The 27,945-nt window shown below is 35.3% G+C and overlaps 1 protein-coding gene across 1 annotated transcript in view; it reads left to right on the forward strand.

The window, feature by feature from the left end:
- Window positions 1-27,945, forward strand: part of LOC149779943 (leucine-rich repeat and coiled-coil domain-containing protein 1-like) — a 476,629-nt gene that overhangs the window by 357,044 nt on the left and 91,640 nt on the right. Inside the window, exon 22 of the mRNA XM_089936640.1 lies at window positions 10,949-11,023. Coding sequence (XP_089792766.1) covers window positions 10,949-11,023 — 75 coding nt within the window. The remainder of the gene's footprint in view (window positions 1-10,948; window positions 11,024-27,945) is intronic.

Below are 27,945 nucleotides of genomic sequence, written 5' to 3' on the forward strand. Positions count from 1 at the left end.
ACTCATCTTATAAACAAGTGGAAATGTTTTTTATCATTTTCCAAAGCGACTACAGGACAAGCAGTTACTTAATTGTTTTGACATAACTAATTGCAGTTGTCATGCATTCAAGTCACCAACACTGTGTTTCATCTCCCATAATGTGACACAGACATTTCAGTTATTGACTGACTCCACGTGTAAATCCTTTGTAAAGAGTGCTGTTAGAGAATGACGCCAACAACAGGCAAATTTTCTTTTTAAAAAAAAATACACTGTACAAGTTCTCATTGAGATTGACAATTGCTTTTAAAGAGCCTCTTGTTAATATGGCAAGTTAAACCCTGCTGTGATATAATTATCTGTGAGAAGTCATTAAAAAGCCACTTGTTAATATGGCAAATTAAACCCTTCTGTGATATAATTATCGGTGAGAAGTCATTAAAAAGCCACTTGTTAATATGGTAGATTAAACCCTGCTGTGATATAATTATCGGTGAGAAGTCATTAAAAAGCCACTTGTTAATATGGCAAATTAAACTCTGCTGTGATATAATTATCGGTGAGAAGTCATTAAAAAGCCACTTGTTAATATGGCAAATTAAACTCTGCTGTGATATAATTATCGGTGAGAAGTCATTAAAAAGCCACTTGTTAATATGGCAAATTAAACTCTGCTGTGATATAATTATCAGTGAGAAGTCATTAAAAAGCCACTTGTTAATTTGGCAAATTAAACCCTGCTGTGATATAATTATCAGTGAGAAGTCATTAAAAAGCCACTTGTTAATATGGCAAATTAAACCCTGCTGTGATATAATTATCAGTGAGAAGTCATTAAAAAGCCACTTGTTAATATGGCAAATTAAACTCTGCTGTGATATAATTATCAGTGAGAAGTCATTAAAAAGCCACTTGTTAATATGGCAAATTAAACTCTGCTGTGATATAATTATCGGTGAGAAGTCATATTAAATACAAGCTGACTGGGGAATTAAATGGCTGTCAGCCTTTGTATGACCTTGCATTGGATTGTTGACCCAGCTGTGTACTTCACAGCTTAAGCCTACCATTTCAAAATGTAGATAAGCTGGCTGTCTATAGATGCTGTGTTGGCTAGTGCTCTTCCTTTCTGTCAATCAGTCTGTCTTTATCCTTTCATCCAATACTATGAATGGTAACATTTTTTGGGGATGAATTACCATGAAAACGGGGTAATTATTATGGGAATCACCAGAAGATGTTTGTCAGATACTTTGCTTGTATATTTTTTTTATAGTTATTGCCCTTTTTTTCTTATAATATTGTTTGATACAATCTCATTAACACAATTAGTTCCAGTTTTGATGGCTTGCTATCAAACTTGGTGAATGTTGTATATTGACAGAGCAGCAGAGGGGGCAAACAGACCACTGTGGGGAATGGTCACCCTTTTTTTTACAAAAAAAAAATGATTAATATATATTGACAAAAAAATGAGGTCCCTGCCCCCTCTGCTGCTATAATTAAATCATTATGAATATCTTCCTGAAGTTTATCTTCATCTGTTTCATCTTCATCTTTATTTGTTTTATGTTTCAAGCAATACTCCATTTCTGATGGTGGTTTTTCTATTTTTGGATTTATGTTCTTTCTGTGTTTATAATATATAATTAAACTTCGATATCGATCTCCACTGCAATTTGCACAAATCTGATATAATCCTCTAACGCCGTTGTTACAACCAACACAACTTTGTGGACCAGCATGAGGGTTTTTCTTTAAAATATAATTGTGTTTTTTGCAAAATTCTCCACGGCATCTTTTATCACATTTGTTAGTGGTTCCTTGACGCAGCCACGAACAGTTATTCATTATATTAATGATATCTTTTTAATTAAATTTAATTTTATCATCACCCCTCTATCCAAAAATTTTATCAAGTCCAATACGATATCTTGTTCTATGATCATGCAAATTTATTGTTATAAACCCGTTCTGGGTTGATTGTGCATGTGAAAAGAAATTTCTGAATTTTATTATATTCATGTCACCGCTACACCAAGTTTGATGAATATTTTGCAACGTATGCGTATCAACTCCATTAAACATAACTAAAATATTACAGTTATCTCTGATCACTTTTGGTATTTGAGTGTATCGCTGAGTAATATAAATCACATCAGTGTTTTTATGTCTGCCACGTGAAAAAATTCTGGCAGGATTTGATTATTTGTCCAGCATCACATCATCATATACAACTAAATTATTAATAAATCCATCTATGTCATCCACGGACGGTGCTTCATCAATATCGGTTATGAACTCTATAACATCCTTATCTTCATCTAGCAATCTTGCGTTTTCATTGAAATCTTTAAGTACATCATAACAGGTTGTAATTACCATTAGCACTTTTTATAATATCAAAAGCAGCACCTGGTCTGGCTTCATACCCAAGGTTAGCTGCTGGTTGTGGATCATCTGCAGTATCTTGTGGTATCCGTGATTTAATATACAGATTATGGTTGGCGTTGTCGGTGGTATCCTTAGCAAACATCATTGTTGGACCAGCTGATCTTGTGTAATCATCAGAATATCTCGCCAGACCAATTATTGTTGTAGCAACATCAACATCCTTCTGAATTGATTCAATATTTCTTCCATCAATCATGTATGTGGCACTGTCAAACAACGCCATAATACCGTTGTTGACAAAACCAACTCGCAAATTGTTACCATAGTTAGTATTATCCGCCTTTACAAGTTCACCTTCTACTTCAATAAACGCCTCAGCAGGCAAGAAATATCTACTTGTATCCTGAACTTGTAATTCGATTCTCCCCCGCTGATTTGGTTATCTTGCATCATAGGAATAAAATTGATAATCACATACTGATTCATCTTTGAGGACCGGTGCATCCATGTTAAATGCTGGGTCAGACATATGCTTGAACATTTTATTATAATTATCAATTTTTCAAATGGTGATCTAAAGACCGCTTCCTGCTATTAAATTTGCTGTTATATTTCTTTCTGCATCAGATAATTCTGCTAGTTTTTGATTTGTGGCCTGATTTATTATTTTACTGACATTTGCGGGCATTTCATTGCTGGCCAGTTTAATTGGTTGCTGTTGGTTTTTTCGTACTAATCGAGCTAGTCTGTCCTTGACAGTCGAGAAAGCTTTACTAGCAAGATTACCAATAGCGCCAGGAATTTTATCACGAACAGCCTCAATAGCCTTCATCCCTAATTGTTTTGCAATCGGTATTGCTTTTGGAGCCATCCTTCTAAATAAACCCTGAACAACATCACCAAGTCCATCTCCGTAAATTGTTTTGTAATTTGGCAGTCGTGAGTTTACTACCCTGACCATGATCGGTCGATGTTGAGCAGTGTGTACAATCATTTTTATATACTAATTAATTAATTGTTTAGTTGCTGTGATAATCATCAGCAATTTCATCAATGAGAGAATGATAAATACTGCGATCCATAATACCGCCTTGAAATAATCTTTGGCAAATATCAGATATTTCATTAATAATTTCTGAAGAATTGTTTTCAGCTCGTTTTCCTCCAATCAGTATTTCTAGTCGTTCTACGTCAGAAAGAACATTGTTAGGACAGGCAATAAGACCACTTCCCAGACCGCTTCCAGCGGCACCTGGTGCATCATAAAATTCTTCTGGAGGTTTTGATGGTCTTACCTTTTTATTTACATCCTGTAGAAAATCATTATAATCTGGATCATTAGTATTAATACTTGATTTCGTAGACGCAAAAAATACCGTAGGAATCCAAAGTTTAGGAGATATTGATCTAACATATTCAGGTTTCACATATTTTTCTCTGTTTTTATATTGAAACGCAGCAATATTAACTAATTTATCTTGGTCAGTAAAAGTTTTGAGAGCTTCATCGGTAAATACATCTACAGGTTGAATATCTTTTTTTGGTTTTTCTGTCTGTAGAAGTGAAGAAGGTTGCGCTTGTGGTTGCTGTATTTTTTCAAAATATTTATCTATTGCATTAATAAATGCAATATATCTAGGACTACTACTTCTAGCTTGAACAACTCCATGGTGTATACGATAAATCCATTTGAACCAATTTTCGCGACTTATAGCATCATTGGCATACTCGGATTTTAAAACTCTATCTCATTGATCATAACTTTGCATGGCAAACTCAGCTAATTCATCTATTTTTTTTAAGTTGCTTTATACGATTAATACTTTTGTCTGTAAATTTATTTTTTATATCAACTTTAGCCCTTGCTTGCTCCGTTTCTGGTGTACGATCCTCCTCATCACCTATTTCAGTAATATCCTCAGATATTTCTTCGCCGACGGGTTGAGGTTGAGCTGCAGCTATTTCAGCTGGAAGATCTCATAAAATCTTTTTTGTTTTCTTGGTTCTTTCTGCTATTTTTTCAGTTTGCGCAGCAGTTTGTTTTAATACTTGAAGAATACCCTTCTTCTTCTCCTCATCGTCGTCATCCTCATCATCCTTAAAATCTCCCCATACAGCTTTTTTAGTAATTGTTGTGATGGGTTTAAATAACTGTTCTGTACCTTCTGTAAATTCAACTTGGGCTTCCTGACGTTCTTGCAATTTTTGTCTAACAGAATCTCTAACAGGAAGAAATTTCTTTATTGCTTCTAATCTTTCTTGAGGTAATCTAGCAGTGTGTGATTCCTTGGCTGGTGGCATTTATTAATATGATAATTTTTAATTGATAGCAGCAGAGGGGGCGGGGACCTCATTTTTTGGTCAATCTATATTAATCATTTTTTTTGTAAAAAAAAGGGTGACCATTCCCCACAGTGGTCTGTTCACCCCCTCTGCTGCTGACAGTTTTAATAACGGCATCAACTGAAGATATGCACTATTTCATGCCCACAATTATTTTTAGAGTTCCTACTTTTTTTGTCCTTTAGCATTGTATGATAAAATCTCATTAGTGCAACTAGTCCTTAGCTCACCTTTCTGTAAAGCCATGTGAGATTATTGTATATCCTTCAAAAATCAAGCATGATCCAGTGTTTGTCATCCATCCATCATCCATTAACAGTTGCTATTTTTAGCTTCTTAAAAACTGTCAGGCTAGTTTTGATCAACTATAGCACAGATCATCCTGGCATAAAGGCCTTTCAACTTTATGCCAATGATGCTGATCTGCCATTATATATGGTGTCTGTTACTTAAAATATAAAATCTTTTATACAGCTTCTTCTGCAAACCGTTTAGCTGATTTTGATCAGGTATGAAATAAATCATCCTGGCATAAAGATCCAGTAAGTTTGTACAAATGATGCCAATCTGCTGTGATCATTCCTAACAATCATTTTACAAGAGTATTTGAAACAACATCTCCAAAACCAATGAATCAAATTTGACTAAACATGACAGAAAGCATCCTGGCAAGAAGACCTTTCAGATTTGTACTAATGATACCAGTCTGTTGTCAAACATGGCTGCTATTTAAAAAAAGGCTAGAAAACATTGAGTTACATTTCTTGTAAATAATAACTTGGCATAATTTTACAAAATTTGACAGAAAGTGTCCTAGCTTGAACACCTTCAGATTTATACAAAAGATGCTGCTCTGAATTCAGATGATACTGATTCCTTTCAGATGTATAAATGATACTGACACATTTCAGATGTATAAATGATACTGACACATTTCAGATGTATAAATGATACTGACACCTTTCAGATGCATAAATGATACTGACACCTTTCAGATGTATAAATGATACTGACACCTTTCAGATGTAGAAAAGATACTGACACATTTCAGATGTATAAATGATACTGACACCTTTCAGACTTTCAGATGTATAAATGATACTGACACATTTCAGATGTATAAATGATAGTGACACCTTTCAGATGTATAAATGATACTGACACATTTCAGATGTATGAATGATACTGACACATTTCAGATGTATAAATGACACTGACACATTTCAGATGTATAAATGATACTGACACCATTCATAATTTTACAAGTTCCACCATCTCATGCCAATACTATATTGCAGAAAAACATTCTGGCAATAAGCTGTTTCAGATTGGACAAAAAGTGATGATCCATGATCAAATATGGCACCATTACTAAAATCAGACAAACCTATAAACAACTTCTTGCTGCAAAGTGAATAAGGTTTCATCTAGTTCTACAAAAAGCACCATGACATGATGGTGTTTATTTACCCTCCAACAGAGGACAGATGGTGGACTCTTTTGAGAGGCTTTATAACAATAATTGTACAAAATGTCCACCTTCTGTTAATTTTATAAAATACTTCTAAGATATCCTGAATTTGAAACAAAAGAATCAAAGCTCACGAGAAAAATTGTCTTCTTAATTTTTCCACCACTGATAATTTTAAAAAGTTTTTTTTGTCACAGGCAACATTTTATTTTATGAGCCACAAAACCAGCTATAGACTGTGTTGTATATATTAAGTATCATATTTAAAAGACTGAAGATTGCTGATTGGCTGACAAGAAAAGTGAACATAGTTTTCCTGAAGAAGCTTGAGTCAGTTGTGCTGGTCAGTCATGGGCTGAAATCTAAAAGCCAATTTTCTTTTATAGCTTTTGGTGCAGAGCTACTAATTGGTTGATCACATGGGGCCATATTTTTTATTGTGGGCACCTACTAGGGAATTTGTCTAAAATAAGTGAGCCATACACTTTATCACTTTCATCATTTTTTTTAAAAAACTTTCCTCATAGATTGATCATGTATAATAGATAAACTTAATTTGCCAGCCTTACAAAAAAAGCTTAGTAATTTAGCCCAGACATTTACGGTATGGTCTATGGATTGAATTAGATGTATATGCCCTGTAGCAACAGAGACATCCAGTTGAAAATAATCTGGATAAAGCAATATGCCCAGCTTCTTTCTCATTTGTTTTATCAGTCATGAATTTTGTAAGTTTAGAAATAAGATGTATTTTATGTTAGTTTTATAGGTTTCAACTTACAATTAAAGCTGGATTTTTAAAAAAGAAAACATATGAGGGATAGTTTCATAAAATGCTGTATAATGCATTTTCTTAGCAGCTCCGTTACCAACACATGTCCCTAATAATCAGTCCATTGTAATTTTTAGCAATTCCATTACCAACACCTGTCCCCAATAATCATTCCATTGTAATTTTTAGCAACTCCATTACCAACACCTGTCCCCAATAACCAGTCCATTGTAATTTTTAGCAACTCCATTACCAACACCTGTCCCCAAAAATCAGTTTATTGTAATTTTAGCAACTCCAGTACCAACACCTGTTCCCAATAATCAGCCCATTGTAATTTTTAGCAATTCCATTACCAACACCTGTCCCCAATAATTAGTCCATTGTAATTTTTAGCAACTCCATTACCAACACCTGTCCCCAGTAATCAGTCCATTGTAATTTTTAGCAATTCCATTACCAACTCCTGTCCCCAATAATCAGTCCATTGTAATTTTTATCAACTCCATTACCAACACCTGTCCCCAATAATCAGTCCATTGTAATTTTTAGCAATTCCATTACCAATACCTGTCCCCAAAAATCAGTATATTGTAATTTTAGCAACTCCAGTACCAACACCTGTCCCCAATAATCAGCCCGTTGTAATTTTTAGCAATTCCATTACCAACACCTGTCCCCAATAATCAGTCCATTGTAATTTTTAGCAACTTCATTACCAACACCTGTCCCCAATAATCAGTCTATTGTAATTTCTAGCTGCTCCATTACCAACACCTGTCCCTCATAATCAGTCCATTGTAATTTTTAGCAACTCCATTACCAACACCTGTCCCCAATAATCAATCCATTGTAATTTTTAGCAGCTCCATTACCAACACCTGTTCCCACTAATTAGTCCATTGTAATGTTTAGCAACTCCATTACCAACACCTGTCCCACTAATCAGTCTATTGTCATTTTAGCAGCTCCATTACCAACACCTGTCCCCAATAATCAGTCCATTGTAATTTTCGCACGTAAATGTATGATGAAAAATTCCAGACTTTAAAAGTGGAACTAAATGAGAGAAAAATGTATAGTTCTTTGTATAAAGTTTGTATAAAAGTATATTTGTCAGACTAGATACACTGAACCTGTTAAGCTGGTCCACTCAGGGAGATGACACCATCACTGTCAATTTTCTTGTTTGGCTTCTGGAACTTGGCAATTGTTTATGATAATTTCTTTTCTGCTTTTCCATACTGTTACTCCATTTTCCAAAATTTTTGACAATTTTTTTCATACAGTTCATCCATTTTACTAATGTTTTGGTTGATTTTACCATAATGTCCATCCATTTTTCCCAATATTAGACTGATTTTATGGTGAATCTCCTCTGCATCAGCACAATGACAAACAGTCGAGGTAACAATTTTTTTTGATAATAAAATATTTACCTTTTCACTAATGAATTGAATTCATGTGCACCTTTTGCAAGCTGTATACAGACTGTTATTCTTGGAATCATGAAACCTGATGGATGCATCTTCACAAGTATGACATACATGGGACAGAAAGACAGGTCAGGAGATTTCCAAAATTTGTTCAGGAATTTTGACCTTAATTTTTATCATACAAATGGAGAAAACTTACAACTATTGAACAAATGTATACTTTTTTAAATAGTAACATATGCACCTCATCTAAGTCTTTTCACAAGGACTTGGTGCTATTGATACTCACAAGTATTTTTAGCATTTCCTATAGTAGATCATTGCTGGATTATATTGGTGGCAGTCTTTGTTGATCTCAATGCTTATGAGATGATGTACTGTTACTGAATCCAGGTGTCCTCTAGAGTCAGCCTGAAATTTCATCAGAATGGAAATGTCCTTCTTGGTGTCTGCATTGGAATATGGCAGTGTCAGTACAACTCAGTGAATCCACCAAAAAGTTTAAATTATTTCTGGCATGTGTAGATTCCGATTGCTGTATGCCAGCTAGTCAAGATGAGTACTTTCTGGGTCTAACTCTGATATTGTTTTAATGTCAGTAAAATTCTTCAATTGTAGCACAAACACATGCTCTACACCATCTCACCATTGTGACGTTAAGCCTAATTTGCAGGCACCTTTGTTGTCACCATGACACCTTCTCACTGTTGTAACTTTAAGCCTAATTTACAGACACCTTTGTTGTCACCATGACCATCACTAACATCACTCTCATTAACAATGTCAGTAAAATCTGGAAAACAATTATCACTTGCTTGTATTATAGACAAAGACAAAGACCCATTTCATCCTAGACATTACCAATTACAATGGCAATTAGTGACATGTAATTTAATCTGGTTTGCATTCCTGATTCAAAGGTTTAAATCAAAGTCATTGGTGTTTATTTTAGATTTTGTGATGCAAGCCATTCATAGAAATGTTGAAGGCATATTTTGCCCAAAAAATTGTGGCTGATTGTTGCATTCTGCAGATAGTCATTTATGACATCACAGTGAGTTTATATAATACATTATTATCATTATTCTTATTATATGGAATTAAAAATAATGATTTTTTATGAGCAAAAAAACGTCACTAAGTGCATAACTTTTATCTGCTTGTAGGAGAACCTCTGGATGATTTATGAGTCAGGAGCATTATTTTGACTACATCTGAAAAATAATCTTCTTCCAGAAATGGAAGACATTTTTCCAGCTATAAAGCTCTTGAGTAATCCAACTATAATCAGTTGTCATCTTTAATCTGTTCAAAATACATTTGATCATGCATAGTATAGAGTCTAATCCATCTTGACAACTTTTAAGCACTGAAAGAAAACATGCCTTGGGGAGAGAATCATCATAATGTGTATTGTTTATGCTGATTGAAATTTTTAGTTACTATCCATAATCAATTAATGTCTTTCTTCAGAATTACTTCTGCTCATACATAGTACAATTGACCTCGACATACTTCAAACATTAAAGCCAGCTGGCCATGCCAATATGATCAAATGGTGAAATGAAAAACAACATTGTCTTTTTCTGCTTAAACTAGTTCACAGCCACATCATCACAATCACTATTGCTCTAAATATACTACACTGGAATCCAACTGTGAGGGAAAAAAAAATGGACAAAATTAAATTTGTCACCAATACTTTGGTATACACAGGATATTTCAGTGAGTGAGGAAGGGACAAAAGACACCCCTACACTTGAGGAACTTGGGGAAAAAACCTTTCATATGGGAGGTTCACAAGCATCACTATACTCTCATCACAAAAGTAGATCTTTGTGACCCATATTTCACATTTCACTGACTGGTTATTTTGTGTGTAAGTGTAAATGTTAATATTAGAGTCATTAAACTTGATGATAGTATACAGCTCTGTTAGTAATATACAAAAAGGTCACTGTAACCTAGGTTTCACATTTACTAGCATAAAACTCATGACTACATTAGATTTTTGCATACATTGGAAATACTGCCCTATAATCTAAAATCATCAAACTGAAGGGATATAATCCAATACCACATCAACAGAGTAACTTAAGGGATATAATCCAATACCACATCAACAGAGTAACTTAAGAATATAATCCAATACCACATCAACAGAGTAATGGCTATATGAAGCCAGCTAAAAGCACAGCTCTAAAAATGTAAAGATACAAAAAATCTAAAATAACATCATTAAATAGCTTTCATTAGAACCTGGGGCAACATTTTGTTGTCAAGATCACTTTAGTCTGAATTCATTTTCTGTGTAGTGTTTATGATATGTGATGAAAATCACTAAAAGCTTTGTAGCTATGTAATCAGTGATTACACTCTCACTTCTCCAAGAATGCTTCAGTTTAAAACATTCTCAAAAAACATTGATTTATATAAGAAATAAGAATATTTTTGCTAATGGGATTTTAACATCAGCCTGCTGGAGACTGCTAAAAAAAGTTTTGTAATCATTAATTACATTGTTTTTTTTTGTTTTATTTTTTTCCTCAGAAAGAGACTGATGCACTGAAAATTAAAACAAAAATACTGGAGGACCAGACAGAGACCATTAGGAAGCTGAAGGAGGTAATAATAAAATAATATCACAGAGAACACTGTAGTTATATAGTATACTGTAGTATCATCAATTTTCATGGGGGACCAATTTTCGGGATTTTCGTTGTTGCCCTGAGCCACGAACTTAAAACCCCAACAAAAAATGAGCCACGTAGGATGTGACCCCCCCATTTTCTTACAGTGTTTCATTCCTCGAGATTAACACAGCTCTAGTATTTGATAAATCAAGGTCAATACTGTAATCTGGTAATTAATTATTAGCTTTTACATGTGTTTGCTTTATTTTTTATTTTAACCTTTTAAAACAACAATTCTAAATTATTTTATATTGTTTCAATGCACACGTTTGATAATGTATCCAATAGCTGTAGTTTTACACTCACTGCCTTAAATCAATATATGAGGTAAGTAAGGATAGAGAGAAAATAGAGAAAAAGCATAAGGTATTCAAACAATAGTAATGCTGAAAATAAAGAAAAAAGTATTACAAAATAACAGTATATGAAAATTAAATTTAATACTTATTTTAAATTGATCCTTCAATTGAGTACAACTGTTTTTGAAACATTTAAATCCTTCTGAAAGCACACTTCATTTTATCCATGCATTTTTATTCCAAAAGAACAACAATCCTGTAAAATAATATAACTATTTCTTGAAACACCATTATTAATGAAACACTATGTACAATGTGACCCCCGCTATAACATGGTAGTTGGGAGCCATAGAACCTGACCGTGTTATAGACCGAACTGTGTTTTAAGCAACCAGGTCAGTTAGCTGACGAAAATTATGCATGTACCCCCCAAGAAATGGAGGGAGGGTAGGTAATAAATGCGCTTGGTAAATACGTGCTTCATCGGCACAGTTACCATCTTAAATCGATGCATATTAAATGAGAAATACACCTGTATTGAAAACAGAGAAGGCATATATAATAGCTTACTTTATTTAGAAAGCCACGAATTGGTATACACATATGAATACTGTTTATATATACATGTCTGATGTATAGCATGAATACAGTATCAACACCGTGTACTCACCCGCGAATCTTATCATATTCATTGAATCCACAATACAAACAATTCCATCGAAAATATGCACACACACAGATTTAAAATATTCAGTAATTTTGTCAGAGGTCATATAGGTCTGAATTCAGTGGAAAAACATAGCACAATCATGTAACAAATGATGAAGCACATTTACTTTTCAGTACATCCCAAGTTGGTAGAAGTTAGTTAGCATTTTAAGCTGCCGTTGGTAGCATTTTAAGCTGCCGTTGGTAGCATTCATAAGCATAAACTTTTTCCCTGCAAAAAGGAAACTTTCATGGCACAGTTAACCAGTCACGTTAGAAAATGCTAGTGCTTCCATTACTTTTATTTAAGTTTGGTACTGGCTTCCTTTGAAGAAAAGTTTTTTGTTTTTATTGAAGATTGTAGTCAGCATTCTTTGATGAAAAGTGTAAGCATTTTTGAAGAAATGCTAAAGGACAGATTTGGAGAACAAAACAAATGCCAATTTCATATTGTGGCGGCAACATCAAATGTATTCCATGATTTTCCCCATTTGCCGAGTACGTTTTCATAACAATCAATGCTTCAAAGGTAATCTGTTTCCTTTGAAATTTCTGCAAACTATTTTATCTGGGTACATTTTTAAAAAGGAATTGGCTGTCATTTGGTCTATTCTAGTTATATTTGTGGTAGCAACGTGATGCTGCCTTCCATGCATGCGTCAGAAATTTAACAAAGTGGTGTTCTGAAGGATTTAATTCTGAGTGGAAAGAAGAGGAATTTTACTTACCATCCACATACAAATGTCAGTCTATGTGTGTGTGTGTGTGTATATATATATGTGTGTGTGTGTGTGTGTGTGTATATATATGTGTGTGTGTGTGTGTATATATATATATATATATATATATATATATATATATATTACTAGTGAGTGGCCAAAATTCTGACAAAAGATAGATTACAAGATAATGACTCGTCCGGTTGATCTCCATTACTGGAAATGTCAACAAAAAATGCAGATATCTCACAACATACAGTAGTGGCCGAGTAGTCTAAAGCGCTGTCCATTACGGATCACTGCCATCTCACCTCTGTCTGTGTGGGTTCGAGTCTCGGATTCGGCTAATGTGGATATGTGAGAAAGCTTACCAGTAGCTTCTCATGGGTCGGTGGTTCTTTCGGGGCTTTTCTGGGTTCTTCCTCCACCATTAATACCGGCCGCCATGTATAGCCTATCGTGTGCTGAAAAATGGCGTTAAACCATACAACAACAACATACAGTACTCATGCTAGATGTCAAGATAAGCCGATTATGATATAATGATGCACTGTTTAGATGGTTTGTCAGTATGGACAAAGAATTTGTTTATGCAACAATAAATAAATTTCAGTACATTGTATATCCAGTTTGTGGCTTCCTTTCATGGGGCCTCTGAATTTCTCCACTCCAAACCATGGTTGTATATACATGTTTAAAACAGCCAACAATGTCACCAATAAATAAAATTCACCAGATGGTATATTTTGCCACCAATAAGGAAAAAATCCAGGTTTGCAACATTGGCACAGCCAAACTCAAGAAGAAAAAAACTACTTTTTCATATGCGAGAAATATGCATATAAAATTGCAGGAGCCATGCCATCATCATCTTGTATTATTCAAACGTGATCTCTTCCCCAAAATGATGATAAACTTTTAACATTTTTTTCGTACTTTTAAGATAGAATTTGTTTTTCATGTACAAGAAAAATACATGTATATGAAATTTCATGAGCCACACCACGACAGTGTTATATCCAAATTTGTGTTATAATGGAGCATGCTATAGTGGTGTCACACTGTATATACACTAATTACAGCAGAGTATAAAAACTCACACTTCACAGAGTTTTGGACAAAGCCACTTTATCAATGTCGTGTCAATCAAGTCACATGGCACTCACAAATGCTTCTCAGGTAAATAATCCCCAAATTGCTGAATTAAACAAGTCCAGCTTTCTCAAAACCACTGATAATTAGGTCCCGTATTTCACTCATTGTTGTGTGAGCTGAAATTATCCATTCAGCATGAATTTGTTTGATTAATGAGGTTGCAATGTTTACTAATACTGTGCACTGATCATCACCAGTAACATCTTTTTCCTAATGGCATCCGTGACCTGTTTAGCATACCACTGGTGGAAGTGTGACTTTAATTCTTTGTACTCTTTATTTACTGTCAAGTCTAGTGGCTGAAGTCAGTCTGTACAAGAGGCAGGCACAAAAAAAGGAGTGACTCTACCGCCTTTCAATTAGTTAGCATCTTTGCACTTTGATGGGCTTTAAGCACATCAGATATTGATGGTATAACTTGATGGACAGTGGTTTAAGTAAGAGATCATTCATATGTACTTTAATAACTGATTGGCCTAGTGTTGTTGGTGCGTTGGCTTCCTTTGATGTTGAGCACTCAAACAAAAACATAGCGAAAGTGATTAATCTTAACAGGTGTTTTATTTGTGCTCAGAGAGATGGAAGTACTGTTTTAGTGTTGTTGGCTGTGTCAGCTTCGACTGATGTTATTCACTTGGTCAAAAATATGGTTAAGTATTGAACTTGTCAGGTCTTTGATTTGTGCTCATACAGGTTGTAGTATTCTTTAAACATTAAAGTGACCGCAGTTTGCGTCGGCATAGTTTTATTCCTTTGAATTCTTTATTTTGGGTATTTGTAGAGGTTAAACCATGAAATTAATGTGCAAACTTTGACAGGAAAAACCACGAATTTAATTACCCATAAAAATGCCCTTTTTTACAAAACCACGAAAATTGAGCCAAACGAAAATAAATGATACTACAGTATCAGAAAATATATATTACATTAATAAATATTACTTTATGCAAGTTTCAATTAAATGACAATTTTTATATATGTTAAATGTAGATAATATTTCATTGATTTTCAAAGAATTTAGAATTTATTCCATATGTATGCAAGTAGGTACAAGTATCTGCCATACTAGAAAAGTAGTGTTCAATGAATGGTTTCAAATGTGTGCCACATTACCATATATACTTGCTTATAAGTCAAATCCAGCTGCAAACTACACAGACCCAGATCTAACATCACATAATATGCAATCAGATCTAGGTCACTGCAGTTTGTTAGTCATTTGAATAAAAAATATATACTCAGATCTGCTGTCACATTATCTTTGTGCTCAACTTACAAATGCATACATTAATTAAAAGCCTGTTTTAATTACATTTAATTACACATACATACAGTAATTAAAGAGCCAGTTTTAATTACATTTAATTATAATTACATACAGTAATTAAAAGCCTGTTTTAATTACATTTAATTACAATTACATACAGTAATTAAAAAGCCTGTTTTAATTATATTTAATTATAATTCCATACAGTAATTAAAAGCCTGTTTTAATTATATTTAATTACAATTCCATACAGTAATTAAAGAGCCTGTTTTAATTATATTTAATTACAATTACATACAGTAATTAAAAGCCTGTTTTAATTACATTTAATTATAATTACATGCAGTAATTAAAGAGCCTGTTTTAATTATATTTAATTACAATTACATACAGTATTTAAAAGCCTGTTTTAATTACATTTAATTATAATTACATATAGTAATTAAAGAGCCTGTTTTAATTACATTTAATTACATTTACATACATTAATTAAAAGCCTATTTTAATTACATTTAATTATAATTACAGTAAGTAAAGAGCCTGTTTTAATTATATTTAATTACAATTACATACAGTAATTAAGAGCCTGTTTTAATTATATTTAATTACAATTACATACAGTAATTAAAGAGCCTGTTTTAATAGCAGCAGTATATTACCTGTCACTACTATGGATCTGATTAGTTTTTTGTGTTGTAAAATCCCATCTGTTCAATGTGAATATATCCTCCCAGAGTGGAGAATATTGACTGACACTGCTAGACGTAAAATCCCAACTGTTCAATGTGAATATATCCTCCCAGAGTGGAGAATATTGACTGACACTGCTAGACGTAAAATCCCATCTGTTCAATGTGAATATATCATCCCAGAGTGGAGAATATTGACTGACACTGCTAGACGTAAAATCCCATCTGTTCAATGTGAATATATCGTCCCAGAGTGGAGAATATTGACTGACACTGCTAGACTCAGTAGACTGCCATGCCTTTTTAATGGATGCCATTATGATGGTTCTGTCATTTAAATCATGACCAGAGAAAATTGTCTGTTACAAGTTTAAACCACGTTTGGCGCCTGCCCCCCCCCCCCATCAGCTATATTTCATCTAGTGTTACATTCATCCATCTTGTCTTCTGTTCTTATGTCAGTAACCCTGGCAGTTTTTCAGTTATAGTTCTGGAATGGTCATTGTGGGGTTATTATGTCCCACCCTTTAGGTATCAGGGTACACTTCTCTTATTAGTCAAAAAACATAAAAATAATCAGTGGGTAAGTGTCATGTGTTGAGTTATAACATTGCTTAAGTCCAACCACAATTCATAATTTAGTTAATGAATAATTGCTCAAGCATCATTTTAGGTGTTTGTGGTCTATTACATCGCTGTATTTTAACTGAAATATTTTGCGCCTTACATTGTTGTTTTATGTCACCGTATTGCCTTTAGAGTTCAATAAAGGTTAAACAAACGTATTCCTTATTAAAAGGTAGAGGAGTTAGAAGACAGTAAATTTCTGATTGTTTACCATTGTGCTTACACTGGTTTGTATATAGCACATTGCAAACAGGTAAGGTACAAACAAACAGAGTGTATATAGCACATGGTAATTGAACAGGTGAGTTTCACATGTGCCAGTAATAAAACATTGTTTTTATTATTTTAGTTTATTATTATTGTTCTCTTTCAGTCAACTTTATTTCACACATTTTACCTTGTGCAAATACACTGGGGTGCATATAACACATTTCATACAAACAAGTGACCTTCATTTGGAACAAATAATACAGTTCTTATTATTATTATTCTCTTTTAGATAGAACATTTATGTAAGAAAAGAACACTGTTGGGTCAATCTTTTGGGAATCATGGCCTCAAAAAGTGCTCTTCTGCACTTACCCAGACTGCCTCACATGTTTAAAGTGTCCCTGTCAGGTGTAGCACAGAGGAAAAGAAAAAACGGAGCACTGCACAAGTATGTTGCTTCCTTCTTTTAAGGAGGTGGAGCACCACACAAATGTGTTGCTTTCTGCTCTTATGTTACGTGTTTAGGCTCTAATAAACAGTAGCAAAAGAAAGAGTGAAAACAACAAGCTTTGGAAAAACACTATAAAAATGAAAAAAATATGAACTTACAGTTTTAAGAATAAAAATAATCCAAGAATAATCCAAGAATTAAATTTTAGAAGTCCTAGTAATGAAATGTTCTAATGAAATTTGAGTTCGAGTCCCAACAAGATATCCAAAATGGAAAACGTTGACATATATTGTAGTCAGTGTTGTGCGGTTTTCTAGTTCTTTGTTGATTCGCAAACAATAATATTCTGGTGTTTGAATTTCTGAATAAAATTTAGAGAAATGTCTTTGTCCAAGAATTCTGTATGAGCACTTAAATATTTCCAGGAAAAAGAGTTAATCTTTTAGAATCCAAATAATTTGAATAAAAATTAAAATATAACTCCAAACTAGTCACAAACAAACACTTTCCAGTGTAAAAGCCCAACTGAGAAAAATCTTAAAGATTTTACAGTAACTTAGATGCAAAACAGATTCCCAGATGAGGGGGTCACATGATCACATTCTAGAATGATTTAGAAGGTATCTACTAGTTTAATGGCATGTAGTCCAGTACAGTCTCGATTTCAACATTATCATTCACACATTAAAAATGAATTAAAACAAAGAAGTTGGTTGCTTGATTTTTAGTCGAGGCCAGGAACTATTATTAGGTGTCCATGAAAAGAGTTAGGTCAAACTGAATTTTCTGGAAAATATCAAATTCCTAGTAAACAAAATTACATTACTTTGATATGTAATTAAAATAAAAAGATTTTAAAACTTACAAACAATTAAACTAAATCAAATATAAATTAAATCAAATATACATAACACTCCAGATAAGGTGGTGTTGCACTGCACAAAAGGTTGCTCTCCAGATAAGGAGGTGGAGCACCACACATGTCCATTGCTCCCTCCCATTAGATAGGTGGAGCACCACACATGCCTATTTCTCCCTCCCATTAGATAGGCAGAGCAAGACACATGCCTATTTCTCCCTACCATTAGATAGGTAGAGCACCACACTTGCCTATTTCTCCCTCCCATTAGATAGGTGGAACACTACACATGCCTATTTCTCCCTCCCATTAGATAGATGGAGCACCACACATGCCTATTTCTCCCTCCCATTAGATAGGTGGAGCACCACACATGCCTATTGCTTCCTCCCATTAGATAGATGGAGCACCACACATGCCTATTGCTCCCTCCCATTAGATAGGCAGAGCACCACACATGCCTATTTCTCCCTCCCATTAGATAGGTGGAGCACCACACATGCCTATTTCTCCCTCCCATTAGATAGATGGAGCACCACACATGCCTATTTCTCCCTCCCATTAGATAGGTGGAGCACCACACATGCCTATTGCTTCCTCCCATTAGATAGGTGGAGCACCACACATGCCTATTGCTCCCTCCCATTAGATAGGCAGAGCACCACACATGCCTATTTCTCCCTCCCATTAGATAGGTGGAGCACCACACATGCCTATTTCTCCCTCCCATTAGATAGGTGGAACACCACACATGCCTATTGCTCCCACCCAGCAGCAGGGAGGGCGAACAGACTCTAATAGATTTACCCTGGAATTGTGATACCCTGGAATTGTAAAAAAATAATCAGCATTGATTGGTACCAAGTCAGAGTCACGCCCCCCTGCTGCTGTTCATTTTATCCAAATATTTTATCAAGACCAATTAGATATCTTGTTCGAGGATCATATAAATTTATCATTATAAATCCATGCAGAGATAACTGAGCCTGACTAAATAGATTTCTGAATTTAATTATATCCATGTCACCACTGCACCAAGTTTGATGAATATTTCTCAGCGCGTGTGTCAACTCCATTAAATACAGCTAAAATATTACAATTATCCCTGATCACTTTCGGAATCTGTGTGTATCACTGAGTAACATAAATAACGTCAGTATTTTTATGTCTTCCTCGAGAAAATATTCTTGCTGCATTTGATTGTTTGTCTAACATCACATCATCATACACGACTAAATTATTAATAACTCCATCAATAGAATCAACTGATGGCACTTCATTAATAGCAGTAATAAATTCGATAATATCATCACCGTTATCATTTCACAATCTTGCATTTTCATTAAAATCCTTAAGTACTTCATAGCATCGTTGATCATCAACTGATGGTGCTACTAAATACAATTTATCCCATTTTAACCATCTCATTATCAAATTAAGCAACAACTGTGTCTTTCCACTACCAGATGGACCTATTTGAATCATTCTAATAGAATTTGGTAACGCGGCATGATGTTTAACTGGTTCTCGTTTTTTGGTGGCAGAAAAATCAATTACATTAATGATATAATTATATTATGGATTTATATTGTCCAACAACTGGTCTAACTACGGTTACAACTCGCAATAACAGATCAGCTGCTATGGGTACGCGGTGTGGTACAAAGAAATTTAGATTTATTTCTACCAAGTTAGGGGCAAAGTCAGTGACAAAGTCAGTGTTAAAAAAAAAGAGAAAAAAATACGGGGATGATATTGCCACAAAATTAGCAAAATTACCAGGAATTCCCTGGGCTAAATATCCAGGAGAAAAACATCTTGGTCGTCTTGTATCATACGGTCTATGATCATCATGGTCAGAATTATCCTTGGTAAACATCATAGTTGGACCAGCTGATCTAGTATAATCATCTGAATACCTCGCTAGGCCCATAATTGTTGTAGCAACATCAACATTATCATGAACTGACTCAATCTCTTTCCCATCAATCATGTATATTGCACTTTTAAATAATGCCATAATACCATTGTTAACAAAACCAACTCTGAAATCGGCTCCATATGCTGTATTGTCTGCTTTTACAATTTCACCTACAAAATCAATAAATGCTTCACAGGGTAGAAAAAATCTGCTTGTATCATGAACTCATAGATCAATTCATCCATGTTGATCTGGTATCACTGCATCATATGAATAATATTGATAATCGCACATTGATTCATCTTTATATACCAGTGCATCCATGTCAAAAGCTGAGTCAGACATTCACTTAAACATTTTATTATAAATTTGTTATCTTCTAAAATGAAGACCACTTCCTGATATTAGACTCGTGTTTATTTGTTCGGTTCCTTGATTTATCAACTCTGTTAATTTTTTATTTGCTGCCTCATTTATCACCTTACTAACATCACTAGGCATCACCTCAGTGCTTGGCAATTTGACCGGTTGTTTTCGCCGACGTATTAATTTTTCTATTCTATCTTTGACCGTATGAACGCTTTACTAGCAATATCACCAATAACAGCAGGGGCTTTATCATGAACAAAATCCATTGCCTTCATTGATAATTGTTTTGCAATAGGTGCTGCTTTAGGAGCTATCCTCGTGATAAAACCTTTAATATCATCACCGATTCCACTTCCGTAAGTAATCCTATATACTGGTAACCACGAGTTCATTACTCGAACAGGTGTGGATTTATGATGGTTTTTGTGTGCAATCATTTTATTTAATTATTTATTTATTTAACAACTAGTCACTATAATCATCAACAATTTCATCAATGAGATTTCAATAAACACTAATACCCATGATACTGCCTTGAAATAATCGTCGACAAATAGCAGCTGCTTCATTGATTATTTCTGATGAGTTATTTCCAGCTCGTTTTCCTCCACTAAGAACTTCCAACCGCGATACATCATTGAAAATATTATCAGGACAAACAGAATTATTTCCTAAACCACTACCAGTAAAACCAGTAGCACCAGGTTCATCATCTTCTGGAGATTGTGGTCATTGAGGTTGTTTCTTTATTTTTTCCACATCACTTTTAAATTTTTTAAACCCTAAATCTTTTAAATCAACCCTCATATTTTTAGAAGCAAAATATAATACAGGAATCCAATTACCATATATTACTTTATCAACAAATTTTGGTTTTAGATATTCCTCTCTATCATTATAACCAAACACAGCAATTTTAATTAATTTATCCCTATCTTCAAAAGTATCAGGAGCACCATTGGTAAATATCATCACAGGTGGTGGTAATATTACATGTAGTTCTGATTGTTGAGGAGGTTGTTGTTGAGGAGGTTGCTGCTGTGGTAAAGAAAGTTGTACTTGTGGTTTCTGTTTTTGTAAAATATATCTATCTATTGCGTCAGAAAATGCATTGTATCTGGTATCAGTTGATCTAGCCTAATTTTCATCATAATAAATACTAAATATCCACCTGTACCATTTTTCATGATCTATAGTATCATTATGATACTCTGATTTTAAAAATTTCTTTCGTTGATAATAACTCCTCATGGCAAACTCAGCAAAATAATTTATGTCTTCAAATTTTTTTATGGTCGTAATAATATCTTTGTTAAATTTTTTGTTTATATAAACCTTAGCCCTAGCTTGTTTTGTTTCTGGTGTGAGATCTGTATCATCATCCTCAAGTATTTCTTCTGAACTTGAGCTTGAGGTTGAGCTGGAAGATCTTGTAAAAATCTTTTTTGTTTGGTTGGTTCTTCTTGCTATTTTTTCAGCTTGTTCTGTGGTTTGTTTTAATACTGGAAGAATACCCTTCTTTCTTTCCTCAGGATCTTTAATATCTCCCAATATAACTCTTTCAGTAGTTGCTGCAACTTTTTCAGTAGCTGTAGTTATGGGTTTAAATAATAATTCAGATGATTCTGCGAAATCTTCACGTGCTTCATCTCTCGCTTGTATTTTTCGTCTGACAGAATCTCTTACAGGAAGATATTTCTTTATTGCTTCTAGTTGCTCTCGTGCTAATCTAACAGAATGTGCTTCTCCAATATCTGTCATTATTGATATAATAATAATTTTAATTTATAGAAGACGATAAATTTACACGATCCTTGAACAAGATATCAAATTGGTTTTGATAAAATATTTGGATAAAATGAACAGCAGCAGGGGGGTGCGACTCCGACTTGGTACCAATCAATGCTGATTATTTTTTTACAATTCCAGGGTATCACAATTCCAGGGTAAACCTATTAGAGTCTGTTCGCCCTCCCTGCTGCTCCCTCCCATTAGATAGGTGGAGCACCACACATGCCTATTGCTCTCTCCCATTAGATAGGCAGAGCACCACACATTCCTATTTCTCCCTCCCATTAGATAGGTGGAGCACCACACATGCCTATTTCTCCGTCCCATTAGATAGGTGGAACACTACACATGCCTATTTCTCCCACCCATTAGATAGGCAGAGCACCACACATGCCTATTGCTCCCTCCCATTAGATAGGTGGAGCACCACACATGCCTATTGCTCCCTCCCACACATGCCTAGATAGAAGCAGTGCCACTGACATCTTCTACCAGACTCAAACCTTCCTCTCAGTTGGAATATGAAGTATTGGTCTGGTCCTTTAACAGGCAGTAAATAGTCTACTGCATCTTAACCCTGGACTTCAATCTGGCACACAATTCAAGAAGATCCTTTCTGTTATGTTTCCTCCCCATTTTTGTACCCAAACAATCTGGCACACAATTCAGGAAGATCCTTTCTGTTATGTTTCCTCCCCATTTTTGTACCCAAACAATCTGGCACACAATTCAGGAAGATCCTTTCTGTTATGTTTCCTCCCCATTTTTGTACCCAAACAATCTGGCACACAATTCAAGAAGATCCTTTCTGTTATGTTTCCTCCCCATTTTTGTACCCAAACAATCTGGCACACAATTCAAGAAGATCCTTTCTGTTATGTTTCCTCCCCATTTTTGTACCCAAACAATCTGGCACACAATTCAAGAAGATCCTTTCTGTTATGTTTCCTCCCTATTTTTGTACCCAAACAATCTGGCATACAATCCAAGAAGATCCTCTCTGTTATGTTTCTCCCTATTTTTGTACCCAAACAATCTAACACATTGTCCAAGAAGATCCTTTAAGTTACGTTTCCTCCCAAGTTTTGTACCCAAACAATCTGACACACAGCCCAAGAAGATCCTTTCTGTCTTGTTTCTTCCTAATTTTGGACCCAAACAATCTGGCACACAAAGAAGATCCTTCTCATTATGTTTCTTCCTCATTCTTTCATTATCAAGGAAATTTCTCAGAGATTTGCCACAGGCCAATATGTCACTCAGCAATTTCGAGGCTAATCCGACCAGCCACCTAAACACATGTGCTGGTAGCTGTAGTCAAGACCTTTAGATATGAGCATTATCTTGCAATTGAATCATCCCAGGAAATTCAACATCTCTGCTGTGACATTGTTTGGACTTTTAAAAGGTCTTGCTTAACCATGGTCATGACCTAGGGCTGCTCTATTTTAAACCAAGACCATCTGTGGGGGATTCATCCCTTCATTGGCTTCTATAGACTTGCTGGATCATTAACTTTGATCCTTCACAATCATTCCTGGCCCATTTCAAATCAACCTGTAATGTGAAATATGTAAATCACCCTCATGGCCCATTTACCAGGTTTTTAAAACACTGCAGCCCCTTTGAAACACACAGCCTCAAACTAGACCTCCTCTTCACTGCACTCAGGAATTAAATGCCACAGATACCAAAGAGGAGGTTGTTAAACCCACCTCCCATTCCTACCATGGGAATTTAGGGTAACCTAAGCGACCCAAACCCTCTCCTGCCATAGATCCCACTATCTAACATCCCCATAGGCTCATCTAGACATCGTCAAGCATCATGGATAATGGTTGGGTCCCTCCATCATCATCAGAGGTTATCGACTCCAATTCAGGAACAACCTCCTCAATGACCCACATGTTCATTCTTGAGTCCAATCTGTTGAAATTAAGGGAGGAAGTGCACACCCTTTTACAGATGGGGGCAGTTGAGATGGTCATGAACAATGTGTCCCACATTATGTTCCCATATCTTCCTAGTTACAAAAAATTCAGAATGTTTTGCATCATAACTGATCTCTCCCCTTTTAACCCTGTTCTTCTAGAGGAACTTTCAAGATGCAACCACTTCTTCAATCCAGAATGCTTTTTGTTTTTAAGATTAGGATGCCTATTTACACATCACAATAGTTCTTCTGTATTACAAATACCTCCAGTTTTGCTTTGTCCAGGAAGTTTTCAAATCTGGGTTTTGCCATTCAGAGTCTCTAACGCATCCATAGTCTTCACCCATGTTATGGGATTAATAGTGTAAAACCTCGAGATTCTTCCATATTTTGATTGGCTGATCCACAATACACAGATTCAGTTCCTTTATCAGGTGGAAACCAATCAGATTCTTTATCAACCGCAATCACTCTTGGGTCAATGTTTCATCAAAATTTGCATAGGTGGATGAGTAGGGACCGATACCTGACTGGGTCCCCATGCATGCACCTGAGCCCCATTCATACCTTTTCACTGATGTGTCCTTTTCACTGATGTGTCCAGATCCAGTTGACACACTCTCTTAGACCGAATGCATAATTCTCCATGGACTCCATCTGAATCGTCTGTTCTGCCATCCCTCCAGATCAACAACCTGGGAAGACAGTATCTCTAGTGTTGCATGGGTACATCGGGCGAGAAAGAGGTAAATGCAACTCATCCATTGTAGCAAATCTTGGATGTCAGTGAGACACAAATGCTCCTTCTCATTGCATGGCGGTCTGGAACATCCTCTGCTGGGCTGCCTCAGAGAACATCACCTTCTGAGACTGCTGCTTTTGGAGAAGAAGAAAATGTTAGCAGACAGCCTAACGTTTTCCAGGAATGGTAGAACCATCTTAATGAAATGGTGTCTTCACCACTACGTAACATAGTCCCTTTTCACCTCTGGTAAACAATTTTGTGATGAGGCTCAACAACAGGCTTCACTTTTATGTATCTCCTGTTTTAGATCAGGAGCATTGGCAATAGATGCTTTCAACCTTCATTGAGATCGACTCTTTATACAATTTCCCCCATTCCATTTGCTACCTTAAGTTCAACAAGAGTAGAACTTCAATTCTCAGATAATTTTCATTGCCCTCTATGGCCCCAATAATTGTGGTTCAATGACATTCTAGACCTGTTGTTTGGTCTACCAAGATATATAGTAACAGGAGGGATCTTCTCTCAAAACACCGGATATCCCTCCACCACAGTAAACGAGATTCACCACTTTCTTGATTAGCCCATTACAAGCGATCTGTCTGCCAGAACAAGTTTTTCTGGCTTGGTTGCTATCTGCATCATTCAGACCTAGCGGACTTCTACATCCAAGGTTTATGGTATAGGTGGAAAATCTTCTTTACAGTAGGAAAAATATTATTCATAACTGGCCCTCTGTAATCCTACTGCTGATTTCCTTTTGTTCCAGTGAAAAAACAAATCATTTTCAGCATACACTATGAAGGGCTATAGATCTGTAATTTCCAACATACTTCAGTTCTTACAGGGAATGGCAATGGGTTCTGATGCACATATTAAGTATTTTGAATAACAGAGACCTGTGTCATGCTGTCTTATGCCCAGATGGAATCTTTCTTGTTTTTTATGCTATTAGAGCAAATCCCCCAAGAAACATTTGAGTAAAGCCTTCTTTCAGGAGCTCACAGTGAACTTATTTACTCACTCTAGCATCAGCCTACACACAGGCTGTCTCTGATTTCATGGGAATTATGAATCCATTTCTCTGCTTGTCAACTGGAATCTTGAGACAAAATCAGTAGATCTACCACCTATACAGATTCCCAGTCTCAGCTGAATCTGTGCTGGAAATTATCAAAATAAGCTGTTATACCTAATTAGGGCACTGCATTCCTATTTGAATGAAGCCCATGATGTTTGAACCGTTGCTGCCTCATGGGCCTTTTTCGGTTGCTTTTCTAGGGGGACATCATAAAAGCAGCATTAGTGATCTCATATTACCTTTAACCCCCTTCTACCTCCACTCGTCAGCTCAGCAAGTGCAGGAGCTTTGTCTCAGGGACTCGTAGTTGCACAACAACATATGGCAAAGAGAGACACCAAAAACTTGTAAAGTGGATCTCTCCCTCTGATGGTAAGCATGTTCCATTTTTCTCTTTTGCTCAGCTTAAACATCACCCTACCCGCCTAACTGACAAATTCAGCTAGGTAATAGCAATGTATTGCTGCTATTTAAATGTAGTTTGGGGAGAGGCAAAACTAATTTTAATTATGCAATACTTTCACTGTTGCTAAGACCGAATGCACACCTCTCACCCAGCTATTCAAGATACACATAAAAATAGTAGTGTATGATGGGGCTACTTTAGTTCCCATAGTGGTTCCACCAATTTGTAGATAAGGGTAAAGTTATTGTAGTATAATGCTAATTTAGTAAGATACTCGATATGATTCACATTACACAGCCTATGATATGATACATATCGATACACTTGATGGTGATGATTTCATCTTTGAAAGGTAGGTGGTGCCCCGTTAAGTATGTTGACATTTTCCACTATGCAGATTACAGATAGAGATATAGTTATCATATATTTATTTGCAATTCTCATTGATGACAAGAAAACAAAAATACTTTCAAACAGACTGCCTATTGGTTGTCAGTGAGTTTTATTCAGTATTTTTGGCAATTTAATGGTGGCTCCATTTAACTCACTTTATCCACCAGGCCCTTTGTTTTTCACTGCATGAATGCTTTGAAAACCACTTATTACCAATTTCATATCTAATAGGAGCTTGGAAGACATTACAATGTTATCTTCAAAACAGAAGCAATAATGCAATTTCCTAGTGCAAAGAAAATCTCACCTAGAACAAATACAGGCATGGGAATGAAGATGAATACCAACAAAATATATAACATTGTACTTCCTGCAGATGCAAAAGACTGCAGTGGCCACATATATTTGTATTTATTAGTAAAGAAGGAAAACTACTGACAACACCCAGTCATATTCTACATTTTTTTATAAAACTTACACAAGGGGATAAACTTCAGCTGTTTGAAATGTGCTCCCTTGCTGATTCTATGCTAATTGTATTATTCCATCAGTACATTCATTCACTGGTTAAATATCTCTGCATAGAAAGAGAAATTCCAAATTTGTTCCCATGTACAGTTTAAGGAGAGAGACTGCATAGAAAGAGAAATTCCAAATGTGTTTCCCATGTACAGTTTAAGGAAAGAGACTGTATAGAAAGAGAAATTCCAAATGTGTTTCCCATGTGCAGTTTAAGGAGAGAGACTGCATAGAAAGAGAAATTCCAAATGTGTTCCCCATGTACAGTTTAAGGAGAGAGACTGCAAGGATTATATCTTAAGAGGGACTTAAAGAAAAGGAGAGTAGAAAAGAAGGAGGAGGAAGAGGAAACAGTCATGGTTAAATATTACCTCACACTTCAATACTCCACTTTTTTAGAGCTCTGTTGAAAACAAAATCTTTAAAATATGTCACCTCTTGTTGAAGAAGTATTAATCTGTTAAGTATTTCTGAGCATTTGTGTATGAATACCTTTGTGTGCTTCCTTCTGAAAGGGCATAGCTAGCATTTGTGTATGAATACCTTTCTGTGCTTCCTTCTGAAAGGACATAGCTAGCATTTGTGTATGAATACCTTTGTGTGCTTCCTTCTGAAAGGGCATAGCTAGCATTTGTGTATGAATACCTTTCTGTGCTTCCTTCTGAAAGGACATAGCTAGCATTTGTGTATGAATACCTTTCTGTGCTTCCTT

The sequence above is a fragment of the Sinohyriopsis cumingii genome, chromosome 16 (genome assembly GCF_028554795.1).
Source record: "Sinohyriopsis cumingii isolate HCF-2022 chromosome 16, ASM2855479v2, whole genome shotgun sequence".
Taxonomy (NCBI): domain Eukaryota; kingdom Metazoa; phylum Mollusca; class Bivalvia; order Unionida; family Unionidae; genus Sinohyriopsis; species Sinohyriopsis cumingii.